Source organism: Podarcis vaucheri (assembly GCF_965113315.1).
Source record: "Podarcis vaucheri genome assembly, chromosome: Z".
NCBI lineage: Eukaryota > Metazoa > Chordata > Lepidosauria > Squamata > Lacertidae > Podarcis > Podarcis vaucheri.
The window spans coordinates 28784426-28801888 of NC_138758.1; the positions used below are offsets into that span (position 1 = coordinate 28784426).

At 43.9% G+C, this 17463-nt stretch overlaps 1 protein-coding gene across 4 annotated transcripts in view; it reads left to right on the forward strand.

Annotated features, from left to right (window-relative positions):
* The window catches only part of LOC309523943 (vascular endothelial growth factor receptor kdr-like), a 203460-nt gene that overhangs the window by 78379 nt on the left and 107618 nt on the right, over positions 1-17463 (forward strand). For all 4 annotated transcript variants that reach the window (XM_082208216.1, XM_082208217.1, XM_082208219.1 and 1 more), the window contains exons 4-9: positions 4450-4574; positions 10207-10369; positions 11182-11318; positions 13730-13895; positions 16458-16575; positions 16926-17104. In XM_082208216.1, the coding sequence (XP_082064342.1) occupies positions 4450-4574; positions 10207-10369; positions 11182-11318; positions 13730-13895; positions 16458-16575; positions 16926-17104 (888 nt within the window). The remainder of the gene's footprint in view (positions 1-4449; positions 4575-10206; positions 10370-11181; positions 11319-13729; positions 13896-16457; positions 16576-16925; positions 17105-17463) is intronic.

Consider the following 17463-nt stretch of genomic DNA (forward strand, 5'->3'; position numbering starts at 1 on the left):
TACCTCGGGTTACATACGCTTCAGGTTACATACGCTTCAGGTTACATACGCTTCAGGTTACAGACTCCACTAACCCAGAAATAGTGCTTCAGGTTAAGAACTTTGCTTCAGGATAAGAACAGAAATTGTGCTCCGGCGGCACGGCGGCAGCAGGAGGCCCCATTAGCTAAAATGGTGCTTCAGGTTAAGAACAGTTTCAGGTTAAGAACGTACCTCCAGAACGAATTAAGTACTTAACCCAAGGTACCATTGTATAACTTTGTCATCCAATGTTTTGACATAGTTTTTTGAGGGCATGGAAGGTTTCCTTTGCTGGACTTGTTTTCTCACAACAAACCAAATCTTGAAAGAACCTTTTCATCATTTTTACAATTGCACATTGTTGCAAACAACAAAATTATCGGATGGACAATAGAACCCTTCTTTCAATTTTTATCAAATCTAAAATCAAATCTGAAAACACTCTTCTGGAGCGCATCTGGATTTGTTCTACAGGCTTCTGATGCAGAAAACATTCTGAGAGTGTGAAATTGCAAACATGAGTTGATGTAGATACTCTCATCTTCCTTAGGCACTTTGCTCTTGGGGAAATTTTAATTTACTGGCCAATGGATGGACTTTAGGCTGACAAGGAGCTGCTTCTGGGTATTTTCCAAAACTAATTTGAATAGTAGCTATAATAGTAGCTATAATGCCATCCAACCTGTCAAAATGTGAAGAGCTATATTGACTGTGATTAGCAAACCCTGTGGGCAGGGGAAGCACAGCTAATGAAATATGAGGGGAGCCAAGAAAATAGCTTCCTTGCCCCCTCTCTTCCTCTGCCCCTTCCAGTGTGATCCTAGCAGGCTTTCAATTTCATTGTTCCTCTGTCTTGGATCCTCTGCCCCCCTTTGGATTTTTCTTCCCCAGCAAAAGCATGACATGGGCAAGTTTGTGAGTGAAAAAAACACAGGGTGTGCCATAAGGTACACTGAGAAACTTATGGAATTGTTTTTATGACTGTGAGGGAGAGAGTTTGGAAAGGCATGGGCAGTGTTTGCTGAAATCTTGGCAGCCAAAATTTCAGCTATAGAAAATGTGTGGCAGTTAGGGTTGGGGCCACATGTATCTCCTTTCCCTTCCCAATGACTTAGTGAGTCCAGACTAAATTAGGCAAAGCAGTGAACAATCCAAGAGGAATTGTGAAAATTTTGCAATAATTTAAGCAGATTGCAGAATGCAGCCGTTTGTGGTGCAGAACTTAGTGAAGGTGTTTTGGGTGTTTTAAGGACAGGGTACATATAGCCCTGAATAAAACGAAAAGAGAAGGGATGCAAAATGCATGAGGGAGGATGTTTCTCTTCTTACTAGCTGCTTTTCTGCTTCACATGCTCAGTTTCCTCCACCCAAGCATAAATTTAGAAGTATGGTAAAATTTAAAATTCTGTACAAAATACTGGTACCAAGAGAAACGTTTGGATGTGATTAGAAGTCACCCTAACTGCACCCTCGTGTGGTAAGAACTGGTATTTCATGGTACTGGATCAGCCTGTAAGACTTACATCCTTTGCTACAAGGCTTAAATAGCGAAATTGTAATGATATACTGTATTGCAAAGTCAAACAACAGCAACCCACTTGCATGGAGCTGCCAGGAGAGTCTCTTACTTGGGTTGTAAAACCAATGTCTCAGATTTGAGACATTAGAAGAACAAGTCCTGTCCTGCAAGCCTGTCCTGCAAATCCTGAGGTTATTCTGTTATCACGAATGCCTAGGCCCAACAGATATGCTACACAGCATCCTTCATCAATTTAGTGCCTTCTAGAGGTTTTGGACTACACCTCCCATAAGCCACAGCAGCTTTGCCTGATGGAAGTAGTTCTCCAAGGGCATCAGGCTGGCAATGGCTCCTCAATAACATATTTTTAAAATCTAATGCAATCCATCTTTGTAATAGGCAGGGCTTGTGTTGCAGAACTCTTCTGCCAAAGGTCTCCTGAAAGCATTAGGGAAGCATCATGCTTGAATGGTGCACAGTGTATAACACAGTAAAAAGCAGATGAACCATGTTGACGACTGTCTCTTTCCCTCACGGATGGAAGGGAGGGGCAGCTCTTGAAGCCTGTAAACCAGTGAGCCAAAGCAAGTCAAGACTTATCACTAAGCTTATTGAGTTCACCATGTGTGTAGTGGAAGCAGGGACTATGGAACTTTCTTGTAAACAGCATTATCTGTGAACCTGCTGGGCATGTGATCTGCTTCCTTCAGTGCTTATAAACCTGGGAACCCAAGACAAAAAAGAAGAAAGTCAGCTCTATTATCTCTGAGTAGCTGTCTTCTTCTTCAATATATCTTTTGGTAATGTTTCTCCTCTGTCTTATTGATCCCCTCTCTTTGTGCAGGGTGCCTGGGGACCCCAGGTACACTACTGTGACTTCTCCGAGGGAAGAAGGCAAGTTAGAAATGTGAGAAATAAATAGAAAATGTTGGAATGTAAGGAATTTATTTTTCAGCAGTATCTAAACAATGGACAGCCTCTTAGAGATGCAGTATTTGGATATAAGTGTTTTGGATGGATCGCACCAACTATTATTTCCGCCAAACAGCACAGGTTTCTGGTGTTGCATTCTGTCAGCTTTGCATTGGCTGAAATTGCATACCCTCCAAGAGTCTCGATTTTCCAGAGGATGCCCCAGAATTACGAAAGCCATCCCAGCTTCTGATTTGATCCTGCAATGTCCTTTCCCCCCTCCAGTGCTGCCACCAATGAGCTCAAGGAGGAGGAGGAGCTGATGCTTGTCTCAAGTGGCAGTAGCATCCCATTGCCTCTCCATGGCCGCTGCTGCCAGACTCCTTCCTTGGGTAGCTTGCAGGGTTTGATGTAGAGAAGGCGAGGAGGAGAGGCTTCACCGCTGAGGCCCAGCTCTGAGGCTGGCTCTGAGGGGCAAGTGGAGGGCAGGGCCACCCCAGAAAGGGGGGCAGAGTGGAGCGCAAAGAGTCTTGATTTCACCCTTTGTAAAATTTATTTATTGGTGTGTGTTTTTCTTTTTGTAAATCTTTCAAAGAACAAAATAAAATCCAGACTAAGGGTTTTCTCAGGATGGCAGAGGGGTGGGTGCTGTGTCCCATTGCTGTAGTTGTGGGGGGCTCTTGCCCTTCCTCTGCTAGGAAATGGTCTGCATCGGGGGGGGGGGGGGAATGAGGGGGGTGCAAGGAGGGTCAGTTGGGGTGGGGGAGTGAGACATTTTTCCTGTTTTCATCTGAGGAATGTTGGAAGGTATGAAACTGATCCCACAATACACAGCATTTGACACTTCACGTCTGTAACTGCATAAACTGTGGTGTCATGGTCATTACAAAGCTGAGAGATTCCACCCTCCACAGATTTGTCTCAAAAGCTCATTGCAAACAAACAAACAAACAAATGAAAACTCATCACAGTTGTGTCTCTGTTATTTTGAGCAAAAGCAGAGAGTGATGTGAGGTAAAAGTGAGTCTACAGCCTGTAAAAGCAGGCATTAGCATTGTCCAGACCAGTGAGCAGGATCCATAAACTCTTACGTGCGTTAAGGACCCATTCTGACCTATCGGTGCAAAGAAGCTTCCTTGACCGGTGGGGCTTTTTCCTCTACATTTCCTTCTGGACTGAAGCTGGTTGGTGGTGTACCAGATTAAGCCCCTGCCTGCAACCGCACAGGTTGACAGCTCATGCCTTCCTACAGACTTCAGTCCTGACACTGTGGACGTCTTGCTCACATGTAAAGCCAGCAAAGTGTAGAGTGACAGGCTAAGACTGGGCAGATCCAGGCTCAATCGAGCATTCTTTCATTCTAGCCCAGGGGTTGCCAGTGTGGCACCCATGGGCAGAAAAGCACCCTTGAGGCCTCCCCAGGTTACAACAAAGCCTCTGAGGCCTTCACGTACTGCCCACTTCATCATGGTACAGGTAAGGGTGGTTATCATTTCTCCCAGGAAAAGTACATAGAGTGGAAAGAGAAAGTTGGAAAGAGTGGTGCTCTTTCCCACTTCCTCATTCAACCTTATATGCTTTTCAGGGCTCAGATTAATTCAACTGGTGACTGTGATCTTTATCCAGATCCCCGGAAAAACTGAAGCGTGTGTATGTGTGTACACACTCACTTTTTTTCCTTCCTGTTTCTTGCATAGGTGGTGAGTGGGAGCTGATTCAGAGGACAGGAAGAAAAGTGACCAGAAGGAGTGGCACCCACATCACTCACTCACAAATAAAAATGTACCCATGGTCCTGAAATGGCTGCTGATCATTGGTCTAACCTATCTCACAAGGTTGCTGTTGAGAAAAACGAGGGGCTGTTTTGTTTTTGGAGAAAATAACAGGCTACAAAGGAGAGAAATACCATCAAAGTTGCCTGCATGAGCATCTGACTAATGACCAAACGAGCTTGCTGGCTGGCACATAACTAACATTATCTTCTCTGTGTTCCACAGATAACACACAGCCTTTTGTAGACTTCCGCCCAAGTGTTCCTGATGTTATCTTCGTACACAATGCTACAGAAGTGATCGTGCCTTGCCGGGTCACCTCGCCGGATATCACACCAACGCTCCTGCTGGTGAGCACACTTCTTCTAAGTCTCATCTAAGAGGAAATAATCAATTCCGCAAGTGGCATAACCAGATTATGGGTGTAATCCGATTCTTGGTAGCGGCTTGGAATAGGATTTGACGGACTTGTCACCCGTCATAGCGTTTTGCTTCAGTCCTCACTTCAGCTATTTTTAGCTATTCCTGATCCAGCCCTTTAGCTTTTTGAAAACAACACTATCGACCTAGATTGAAAGCAGCGTGCTGAGTTTGAGCATGAATGATTCCAGATTGAGAAAAACACAAACTTTAGGGTTCAGACAGGTTAGTGTGAAAGCATCCTAAATTGATAGTGCCTCTGGAAGCAGATCCCATAGTTTAATTATGTGCTATGTGATTAAGTACTTTATTTTGTCTGCATCTCCCACCATCTAGCTTTATTACACTTCTCTGGCTTCTAGTTTTTTGAGAGAGGGAGAAAAGAGTCTCTGTAGCCTCTTTCTTCATACCATACATAACTGTACTCACTTGTATCCTATCTCCCTTAACTCGCCCTTTTTTTTTACTCAGGGCTCATCCACGTTTTTGCTTGACCCGTATTTTGATTGCATTGTGTGCTGATGAATTCTCCTGGGTCAGAGAACTTTTCTCATTGTTCCGCAGCTGTGCCCTGTGAAAATCTAAGGTAACTCGGTTAAGCAAAATCCCTCCTCAGATTTTCTGTGAATCTGATAAGATCTGATTTAGCAGGTCGGATTGGATTTTCCCAAGGCACAGCCACAGAACAATGGAAAAAGCCCTCAGACCTGGGAGAATTAATTGGGACAGGATATGATCAAAATACATGTCAAACGAAAGTGCAGATAGATGAGCAGCGCCATCTGAAGCATATCCGGTGCTGTGGTGCAAAGATCCCTCTGGCGCCCCCCCTCCAATTTCCCAGAGTTGTTGACCCAGTGGCATAGCAAGGTCAGGAGGTACCCAGTGCGGAAATTTTTTTGTCACCCCCCCCCCAATTGAAATTATTAAAGAAGGAAAAATAAGATACTTACAGTTGAAAGTGTTATTTTCTGGTTTATTTACTTGACATTGTGAGCATAAGCACTTAAAACCCTTTTTTCGTAACTTTGTTCTCTGCAAATTTTGAAATCATATCAGCTCCCAGAGTTGGTGGAGCTAGAATAAAACCCAGCCACCCCTCCAGCTGGACTCTGTCCATGGAACCAGTGAATGTGTGTGCTGCCTTCTTCCATTTTGGGGTGTGTGTGGGCCAGATGACCCTTGGGGTCCCTTAAGTCCTACAATTCAAGGATTCTCTGTTGCCACAGACAGAAAAATGTCTCAGGCCAAACAAAGTGTGTGGGTACCAATCCTCATGGCTTCATAAGATGACGAGCCACATTCATGGAGGGGATGGCTACCAATGGCTACCAGCCAGGATAGTTCTGCTCTGTCTCCTCAGTTGGAGGCAGGGATGCTTCTGAATGCCAGTTGCTGGGAACCGCAGGAAGGGAAAAGGCTGCTCCTGTGCTTGGATCCTGCTTGCAGGTTTCCCAAAAGGGGCATCTGGTTGGTCACTGTGAGAACAGGATGCTGGACTAGATGGGCCACTGGCCTGATCCAGCAGCAGGCTCTTCTGGTGTATGTATGGTATTTGGGTTGCTATTTCCCCCCAAAAAGGTCTTAGCAGGGAAGGTGATGATGGCCACAGAGTACAAAACCCTGAACTGACCAGGCGTATTCTGGCATGGAGGGGTAGCCAGACAAGAGAACTGTTTGCCCATTCTGTGCGCAGCAGTGATTGACAAGTTGACAGTGGCAGAGCAGCTGCTTTGCATGCAGATGGTCCCGGGTTCAATCCCCACAGTTCCAAATTTTAAAGTTTCAGTTACAGATAGGTAGCCGTGTTGGTCTGCCATAGTCAAAATAAAAAAAATCCTTCCAGTAACACCTTAAAGACCAACTAAGTTGCATGCACACGAAAGCTCATACCAAGAACTAACTTAGTTGGACTTTAAGGTGCTACTGGAAGGAATTTTTTTATTTTAAAATTTCAGTTTATCTCTCCAAGCATTTTTATAAGCACACGCGACTTCCAGCTTTAAGAAGGTGGTGTGGGGGCTCCCAGATTATGGCACCACCTTCCCAGAGATCTTTGTACAAATAATTTCTCCTTTCAAAAAGACACAGGCATATCCAGTCCTTATCAATATTTCAGCTTCTCTAGTCCATTCCAAACTTTAAAATTCCAATTTATCTATAAGAATACGTACTTTGAAAACAAACTCAATCTTCTTTAAACCACTCCAGCCAAGGTGTATTAATAATCCACAATTAAGAATCCAGTTGAAGGCAATAAAGAATGAGTTTCAGTTAATTTTTAGTCTCAACGTCACATCAACAGGCAAATATACCATTTATGCCTGCACGTTTGTAACACATACAAAGCTCTGCTTTTTGACTGATTGTAGCTGAGTGTAAGACTATACTCAAGTCAAGTTACAAAACTAGGAAGAGATGAAAACGAAGGGTTTAAGTTGATAAAAGTTTCATGGGTTAGAAGTGGGGGTTAATATAAATGTTCTGGAAGGTAGTTATGAGCATTAGGGGACAGATATTCCTGCTGAGATAGAGAGAAACTGTAAGCAGCATGGTCAGAAAGAAATGAAACATCTGCTGCTGGGCACCTGAGCCCAGCAACCCGATGGACAGGGGCTGTGGCACAGGGTGCCACTAAGACAAATGGAAAAGACGTCCCTGCAGATGAGGCCAAAACTAGAAAGCCCCAGATGTTCTAATCATTTCTTCATAGAGGAGTTGTTATGAACTTGGTTATGTTGGTTCCCTGTTTCTGCACCTTTCCAGCTTTACAAAATTCTTTCTGAAGTACAGGATGGCTCCAGTTAAGCTGAAGGCAGGGTGAGATAACATGAAAAAAGTGAGAGGAGGAGCAACTCTACACTTCATCATCAGCAGACAGTTTCCAATTAGGGCTTCATTTCTGGGTTTTTTCATAGGAATGCAAAAGGCAAGAAGACCCCAGTAGTCCCTACAAAAGAATGCAAATAATGCCAATACACAGCTGAACTGCAAGCACCACCTTACATCTATTTAAATTATCAAACTTCAAAAGGCAGCTGCATCCCCAAAATTTCATATATGCAATTTGCAAAACTCATGGACTATGTTTTGCATATTTGCAAAGAGTACCAGTTTCTTCAGACAGTATCCCATCTGCTTTGGTCTTCTTGTAAGAGGAAGGAGTAGCAGATGCACAGTTGCACGATATCACCCTCACAGTTGTATCCCAATGAAAAACTGCTGGCTTGAAGGGACCCAGAGGGTGGAATGAGATGTGGGGTGCATCTGATTCATGGCCAGAATCATTCTCCCCCACCCCCAGAACTGTATAAAGATTAATATTGACCAGTGGCATAAGAAGGTTCCTTGTGACTATCTTTGAGCAACTGAGCATTACATACCTTATTTTTAGAGTCTTAACCTTCCTTTTACCTGGCTTTGTCTCAGATTTCTAGCTGGTCATTTCTTGTTATTGGAACTGAAGGGACCTTCTTCCTACTACCCTTTTGAGTGGATAAACAAAATGTTTCCACTTCGAGCTGCTACAAAATCTAGGCCAAATATTCCACTCTTCCTCTTTGAAAGGGGACACATGGGCAGGGCTGGAAATCATACCGCAAAAGGAAGGTGCCTCCGGACATCCTCAGTAAAGATGATGAACCTATTCATGGAGGTGTGTGAGTGAGCGAGTGTTTACCTTGGGTGCCTTCGTTCTGTTCCCATTTAAGGAAATACCATAGTGGCTGTTTTGGCCTGGCCCGGAAGCGTGTAGAGCCATGCTGGCTGCTTCCTGTACTCAGAGGAAGTTTGAGGGGACGCGGAAGGAAGGAGTCCGTTGATCGGACGAATTTAGAATATCCTCACCCAAAATTAATAACTGGCCACTGATAAAGCTGAAGGAGAGAGAGGGGGGAAATACCAGAAGGTCTTTTTAAGTGGTTGGGTAGATGCTACCCTTTTGTTGTTGTTGTTGCTAAAATATTTTATTATAATGAATAAGTTTCATATGTGGGGCCATCTTAAAAAGGCAGATATTCCTTCCTATTCTTTTTCTTGACCACTGGGGGATACTCAAGCACAAAGCCGTAATATTCAACTCTATTCCATTGTATTATTCCTGTAGGAATGTACTTTCCCTCTCATAAATTACCTTTCTTATGTTTCCATTATACTTTAAAATGACTGCACTCCATATCCTTTAAATATTTATGGGGAAGTGTGCAGACTGCTAATGCTCAAGAAAAGAGGCTAACTTCACATGATTTGTTCTTTGGTTTGAGCTTAAAATCCAACCTTTTCAACATCCCCATCATCCCCAATATAAAACTTAACACACTAGAGAAACGAGGGCAGGGGCATGACTCTTTGTGAAGGCTGATTCATTCACTAAATAGGGACCAACCAAAGCATGTGGTGCTGTGCTCTGTCACATGGTGCCGTTCTGGCTATTCACCACCATGGGGGGGGGGGAACCCTGCTAATAATACAGAACAAGGATGAGGAGTGTTGAATGAAGTTGGCCCTCAAGTTCTCTCCATTTGGCCCTTAGAACTCTCCTCAGGCCACACCCTCTTGCCTTGCTGCTTTGCATGCATGCTCTTGAATGAATTTGTACCCTTGAGGTCTTGCCTGGGTAGAGGACAGGGAAGGGTGTGTGCGCATGTGCAGATACTGGCCAACTCTACAAAGGGACAGAAAAACAGCTTCCCATCCCCGATCACAAGGATAATCAGTCCCTCCTCACAGGGAACTCTTGAGAATTTTAGCTTTGTGAGGGGAATAAGGGGCCTCCTAACAACTTTCAACACACTTAACAAGCTACAGCTCCCAGAATAATCTCTGCCCTTTGTAGGAGCACCTCTTGCAGATACCATCCCATCAGGAGGTCTGTTCTGTATGATGTGGGAATCAGATCTTTTTTAGCATGGCAGCGGGTGGCGCTATGGGTAAAACCTCAGCGCCTAGGGCTTGCCGATCGCATGGTCAGTGGTTCGAATCCCCACGGCGGCATGAGCTCCTGTCTTTCAGTCCCAGCTCCTGCCCACCTAGCAGTTCGAAAGCACCCTCAAGTGTAAGTAGATAAATAGGTACCGCTTTATAGCGGGAAGGTAAATGGCGTTTCCGTGTGCTGCGCTGGTGCCGGTTCGCCAGAGCAGCTTCGTCACGCTGGCCACGTGATCCGGAAGTGTCTCCGGACAGCGCTGGCTCCCGGCCTCTTAAGTGAGATGAGCGCACAACCCTAGAGTCTGTCAAGACTGGCCCGTACGGGCAGGGGTACCTTTACCTTTACCTGCCCCTTGGAACTTCCTCCCATTCCTGTGATCTTTTCATCATCTTTTCCTTTTTCAACAAGCCTCCTAGGTAGAGATTCTTATCCACAGTGTGTATGTGCATTGGATTTGAAATTGTGTTTCTATGTTTTCGTACTTGATGATATATAGGTGATCGCTTTGGGATGTTTCATGAAAAGTGTTTCATAAATAAAACGTATTAATGAATGAATAAATAAATAAATAAATAACTGTTGGGGTGGTTTTGAATGTCAGGTGTAGCATCACATCTGCCTCTCATCTTCCTCAGCATCCTTCCAGCAGTGCTGTGAGGTCTGTGAAGATGGAATGGGACCCCAAGAGAGGATTTGTGGTCACTTTGCCTACCTATGAGTTCTTCAGTAGCATGCTCAAGTGTGTTGCTATGGTCAGGGGAGACGAATACACATCCTACTATGTGACACAGAAAGTAGGTGAGTAGCTTGTATGGATGTGAGGAGGAAGCAGATCCCATCCTGTGCAGTATTCATTGTAAGCAGCACTGCCTTAGGGCGGACACTGAAAACCAGCGCTCCCATTGCTGACATCACTGGAGCATAGTATTTGTGAACCCTAATTTCAATTACAGATCAAATTAAGATGCTTCCACAAATGCTGCCCAGAGTTTTACCTTGCAGAGCCTGGTGTCAGAAGTTCTCCAGATATCCTTTAAGTCAGCCTCTCCCTATCTGGTGCACTCCAACTGGGACTGATAGGAATTGTAGTCCAAAAACATCTGGAGGACACCCAGTTTGGGAAGGCTGCTTAAATACTTGGATATTTTGCTGATGATCTTTTAGTGTGGCAGCACCTACACTTTGGAACTGCCTGCCTATTGACAGTGGCAGATCTTGGACAGATTTCAGTGGGATCCTGTGTGATGTCAACATGTGGTGCCCCCTACCTCTCACACTCCATTCTAAATCATATTTGTGGCGTCACCTGTGGCACCCCCATGCGACCGAACCAGCTATGCTACCCTAAATCTGCCTCTGCTATTGATTATCAGTTAGGTGTCTTCACTGTACTTTTTTGGGCACCTGCTAAAAACATTTTCATTTAGACAAGCCTACCTAGAGGTTTAGAAAGCTGAAGCAAGTTTTAATCTGTTTTTAGATCTTAAATTGTGGCTATTTTTCTTATCGATAATTGTATTATAATATTTGCCAGATACTTGATAATCTGCATTTGACATCTGCCACTGTTTGGATTTTGATATTGGCTATTGGCTTGCTATGTCTTCCAGAGAAAAGGATACAGAACCTGGTTCTCAAAGCAAATCCCCAAAAGCTGGTGGTTGGAGACAACCTTAACCTGGAATGCAGTGCGGAGACATTTTTCAATGGACGCATTGAATTTGTATGGACAATTCCTGGAAGGACTGTGAGTAAATCACATCTGTCCCTGGATCAAGGACAGTTATTGGTTCTGCTGAATGCAAACGATTCTAGTCAGAAGTTTTGTTGTGTGCTAGCAATCTCTGTCCTCACTTCCTCAAATAGTTTTTGAGCGAGCATTCAAATGCTCAGTATCCAATCAAAGAAATTATGATGTCAGATATGTTGTTGGACTGCGGGCTGGCACTGACTGGGGGAGCCCAACAGCATCTGCCTGCTTTCTAGCATCAGTTCAGAATTGCTAGGAATGCACAGAAATATTTGGGTTGGCGGTAGTACATTTTGATGGGGAGAGAAATGATTATGGCTGCTGCACTGAACATCCTGAGTAAATTTAAAGGCATAACATATTCTACATGTTTGCAGAGAGAGCTAATGTACATAGGAATATAGGAAGCGGTCTTATATCATGTAAGACTATGAAGCCATCTCACTTAGTATTGTCTGCACTGACTGGCAGCCTCCATGAGGGTTTCAGACAGGTGTCTCTGTCAGGACTACCTGGAGCTGCTCTACCACTGAGCAAAGCTCTATGGAAGAATCCAGCATCATGTCTAGGGATGGATAAATCTGCCTCAGTTTGTTCTCTTCTGGTTCCACACATGGCTGTCTTAAAGTACGTCCTGTCAGTTCCCATGTGCATTTTGGGGGGGATAACTCTGTACAAATCCTTAAAAAGTAAAAGAAAAAGCCATAACCCCTCCCCCCATGCACAGATGTGGAGGACTTATGAGGTGAATTTCTGTTTCCTTGTTTTAACACTGTAAATCTTATTGGAGTAGCTTCAAAGCCCAGCACATCAGCTGCACAGCAAAGAAAACATTTTTCAAAATGGTACAGGAAACAACTTATTGTGTAATTCTATGCACAACGGTTCATTCTACATACAACAAAATGGCTGCCCCATTTTATACTGATGGAGGTACATTGTATGTACAATGGCCCTTTGTGCATAGAATTATACAAGAAGTGGCATAAGGTCACTTCCTGTACCATTTTAACAAGCATGTTTACCTTGTGTGCTACAGGTACTGTATTTTGAAGCTGCTTCAAGCATCTTTCCAATGTCAAAACAATAAAAAGGAGAGCAGCCTCATATGTATGAGTAGTGAAACAGCCCTCAGAAGGGTTCATAGATCAGCAGATTAAACCATATATCTGCAGTCCATTCTGATGAGTTGTTTGCTAAGATTGTGTTTTTAGTCAGGATAGTGGGGAGGGTATGCAGAAAAATAAAGCCTGGGTTAAAATCCCCCGATATACTAATTTTGTTGCAGTCATTTCCTTTCAGGGCTGTCTTAAGCATATGTGGCGCCGGGGTGCAAAGATCCACCCGGTGCCCCCCCCCCCGGTTGTCCAGTCCCAGGCTCGCAGGAGTGCGGAGCCTGCCGGCTGCGTCAGCATCTCACTGGCTCAGTCGCCCTCGAACTCGTGGCACAGAGCTGCCCGCAGAAGAGCCCGCCACGGTGCTCTAACCGACGGGTGGGCTCTTCCCCAGACTCAATTCTCGGGCCCCGGACTCTCAGCCTGGTGCCCCTGAGAGCCCGGCGCCCAGGTGCCCTGCACCCCTAGTGCCTATGGGTAAGACGGCCTTGTTCCCTTTCCATCTTAGAGGATTTGGGTCACAGACAGAAAGACCTGGAGATACCACTGCCCTAAGGCTGCTGCTGATGAGCAAATGGAGTAATGGTTCCACCACCCTTTGCCTCACTAGAGGTTTTTGAGCATCTGAGAGAAGGTCTAGCATGGCTCATAGATGTGCTTTGGATGTGCTGCTCAGCCTTGCCAAATTTGCTCTGAGGCCTTCAGCACAGCAAAGGAGAGTTATGTTGTCTTTGCACCACCTGCCTCCCACCTTCAAGGCATCTTGCACACAAAGGCACATGCTACGCCCACCTCTCATGCTGTTTCAGACACAGGCCCCAAACCTATCAGAAAGTGGCAAGCCCTGTGTCCACTCAGGAGGAAATTCCCTCCCAAACTGTGGTTCTGGCCTGAATTTTGATTCTAGCCCATCCTACATTGCAATGCACCACCATCACTGGTAGTTAACTCTGTCATTGTTATAGGAATGAGTTGCACTAATATTGAGGGTCCAAATATCATTGTGACTGAATACCATTTTGCAATTGAATACCATTTTACCTTTTAATATTTCATGTTCACTAAAATTCCATGAGGGTGGAGCTTTTAAAAGTCACAAGAGTCTGAGGACTCACCTGATTTAGCCTTTTACATTGTTGGATTCATGGCTTTCTAAGGAGGAAACTTTTAGGAAATCTAAGATTTGCCTTTGTAGTTCACTGTTCTTGACTGGATATGTGTTACTCTCAGTTTGAGCTGTTCTGAACTGGTCTTACAGCAGGTTTTTTTCTGTCTCCACTCTGCTCCCTTTAGGAAACCAAGGCTGAAAATACATTCGACCTAAGTGAGCCAGTGTATAAAGCTTCTTCTAATGTGGTCATCAAGAATGTTACAATGGAAAACAGAGGGTTGTATGTATGCAGAGGCATAATTGCCAATACAACACAATTAAAATCAGAGGCCAACATCACTGTATACAGTACGTATGATATCTATCTATCTATCTACACTGGTTAGAAAGTAGCAACTTCTTTTTGTGGAGGCAGAGTCCACCTGTCCACTCCAGCAATCAGTTTACAGCACTTCACAGACCTCCAACTGTATCATAATCAACATCACAAACATTCACTGACACATATATGCAGCCTAAAGTCAAGGAAATGATTTACCACTCGATATTTCTGATTGCATCAGCCAGCATTCAAGAAACTCCAGGGGTTTCTGTGACATGTTGTTACATTGACAGGCGCCACACTTTAAAAAAAGAATAGTACAGAAAGGGATATTTGCCCTTTGGAGATCTTTGTTTGACTGTGTGTGTGCCTTTGATCTAAAGCAGTTGTTCCCAAACAGTATGTGTCATAAAAGAACTAATTATGTACTGTGAGAAATTAATTGATTCAACAGTTTAAAAGAGTACCCATCTGCAAAGAGAGCAGCTGAATGATGCATTCCAACAGCTGGCCTCCTTTGCTCAGGGTGGGCATTTTGAAAATGTCTCTGCTGCCTAAATGTTGTTATTTCAAGTATACACCACCTTTCATCAGAAAAAAGTTTTCACAAAGCAGGTATAAAGAACAAAATTAACAAACAGTATATAAAGCAATTAAAGCATCAAAATCCATAAAATAGGATTCCATTCACCCAATACCCCCACAAAATTGCACATCCAAAACCACACCTATTGTTGTTGTTGTTTAGTCGTTTAGTCGTGTCTGACTCTTCGTGACCCCATGGACCAGAGCACGCCAGGCACTCCTGTCTTCCACTGCCTCCCGCAGTTTGGTCAGACTCATGTTTGTAGCTTCCAGAACACTGTCCAACCATCTCGTCCTCTGTTGTCCCCTTCTCCTTCTGCCCTCAATCTTTCCCAACATCAGGGTCTTTTCCAGGGAGTCTTCTCTTCTCATGAGGTGGCCAAAGTATTGGAGCCTCAGCTTCACGATCTGGCCTTCCAGTGAGCCCTCAGGGCTGATTTCCTTAAGAATGGATAAGTTTGATCTTCTTGCAGTCCATGGGACTCTAAAGAGTCTCCTCTAGCACCATAATTCAAAAGCATCAATTCTTTGGCGATCAGCCTTCTTTATGGTCCAAACACACCTATACTTCAGTCAAACTACACCTGTACATATTTGCCAGCTGTTGGGCTCACGCACACCTGCAAACCCGCTGTGCTTCATTATAATCAGCTACTGGTCCCAACACCCCCCTGGAAGCATATACAAATAGACCACCCCACCACATTGGCAACCTAGCTAGAAGACTAAAACCAAATCCAATCTAGGACCCCACCAACATCAATAAAAGCCTAACATCCTACACCTAATCACTTGTTCACATTCATAGAGTTATCCTCTACAGCTGAGGATCTGTCTTTTCACCCTAGTAATCAACCAGCAGTTTCCAGCTCCCACCTGCGAAGTGATCAGACTCAAACTACTTCCCTAACCATTTTATGTACTTACCTTGGAACAGCACCACACTAACGATGGGGGAGAAATTTGCTCTAGTTCACATTTATAGGCAAACCTAATTAATTCACACTTTCTGAAACAATATGGCAGTGTTGGCCAAACTTGGGTCTCCAGCTGTTTTTGGACTACAACTCCCACCATTCCTAGCTAACAGGCCAGTGGTCAGGGATGATGGGAATTGTAGTCCAAAAACAGCTGGAGACCCAAGTTTGGCCAACACTGCAATATGAGAACTGAAACACAGCCAACCTTTGAAATCCACACTTTTTTGAATCTTGCAATGCAATTCTCTAGCCAGGTAATGTTTTGGTTTTTTTGTTTTGGTTTTAAAAAATGCATGTACTAGAGTAAACTATGCATTTAAAAATGCATAATTAGTGAAAATAGTATACAAAATGCATTTTATAATCAGAAAATGCTTTGCAAAAAAATGTTTGTTAGGCAAAATTGCTTGCAAATTCTGCAAATGCTGGTGAATTTCCACAAGGACTTGCTTTTTCAAAAAACAATTCCAAACGGATGTGGAAATGTGGAGAACTGTGTGTTCGATGGGAAGAAATAATAACTTGAAATTGCCAGAGGCACCCACGCCCTGCACCACAATCCCTGCACTCAACTAAAACACAACCATGAGGGGAGGGGCCCTTGTCCCTGAAGCCACCATGGCTCTTTCTACAGCTCTGTGTGTATCAGTGGAAAATCCAGCACTCAGGAAGTCGTAACACCATATCTTATGGCTACTGCCACCAAGTGATATTGAATGTTGGAGCTGGTAAAAGCACAAAAGTAGGTGAGGAAGGCAGATGTTGTAAATTCCTTTCTCCAAATAGTTTGATCATGTGTCCTTTAGGGATCAAAATCAACTGCAGGTTTAAATTAATTAAAAAATGAAGCACATGTTTCAAATGGCAGCATCCTTTCCTATTCTTACTTTATACTAACTTCTGGCTAGCCAGTCCTTCTGCTTGCTTTCTGCTCCACAGCTTTTATTATCCGTTGTGTTACTATTGTTTTGCAAAAAAGCAAATTTGAGATTCATGCCTGCAATTTTTCTTGTTTATTTTAAGGAGAAGCTTTCATCAAAGTTTCCTTTAAGAAAACCAATCCCTATGAAGTTATCGAAGGGCAAAAGATGCTGAAATTGTCTTGGAAGGTTCAAGCTGTCCCCCGCCCCATGGTGACCTGGTAAGAACCAAGGAGGTACTTTGAATTGACAGAAGGAAAATGCTGGTGCAGGGGGGCGAGGAAAGCATAACAATCTAACAGCAGTTCTTTGCAGGTCTACTCAGGCTTGCCTGTGCTTAATTGCAGTGCTTAAATCTGTGCTGTGGTGTGTTTTGTTTGGCATTTGGTATTCCCAATCCCTTGTTTGTTTTGAACCATTTTTGTGTACATTGCCCAGAAAACTTTAATTAAGGGGTTGCATAGAAATCATGTTAATAAAGAATAAGAATAAGTCTCAGTAACCCTATAATGGGATTGCCCTTGTTCGCCTCTACTCTTTCAATTGGTATCTTTCTTGCTGGACATTATAGGTACAAGGATGGCAAGAAGCTGACCAATGCGAACAGTGACTGCTATGAACTAGATCCAGTGAAATACAGGCTCATCATAAGGGATGTGAAACCAAAGCATGCTGGGAATTACACCATAACCCTGAGCAACACTAAGCATAATGTCCATGAACAACACACTGTCGAGCTGGATGTATTAGGTAAGCACCTATTAGATCTAAATAACCAGCTTATTCCTCTGTTTCTGGTTTCCAGGGCAAAGGAGAATGGCAAGCAGTTTCTGGCCAAATGCTTTGTATAATTGATGTAGAAACATGTGGCATCTATCCAAGGAGCTGCCTGCTCCTGCTGCTATAGCTGTTACTACTATCATTATTTCAGTACAGTGGTACCTTGGGTTACATACGCTTCAGGTTACAGACTCCACTAACCCAGAAATAGTACCTCGGGTTAAGAACTTTGCTTTAGGATGAGAACAGAGATCGTGCTCCGGCGGTGCGGCAGCAGCAGGAGGCACCAATAGCTAAAGTGGTGCTTCAGGTTAAGAACGGACCTCCAG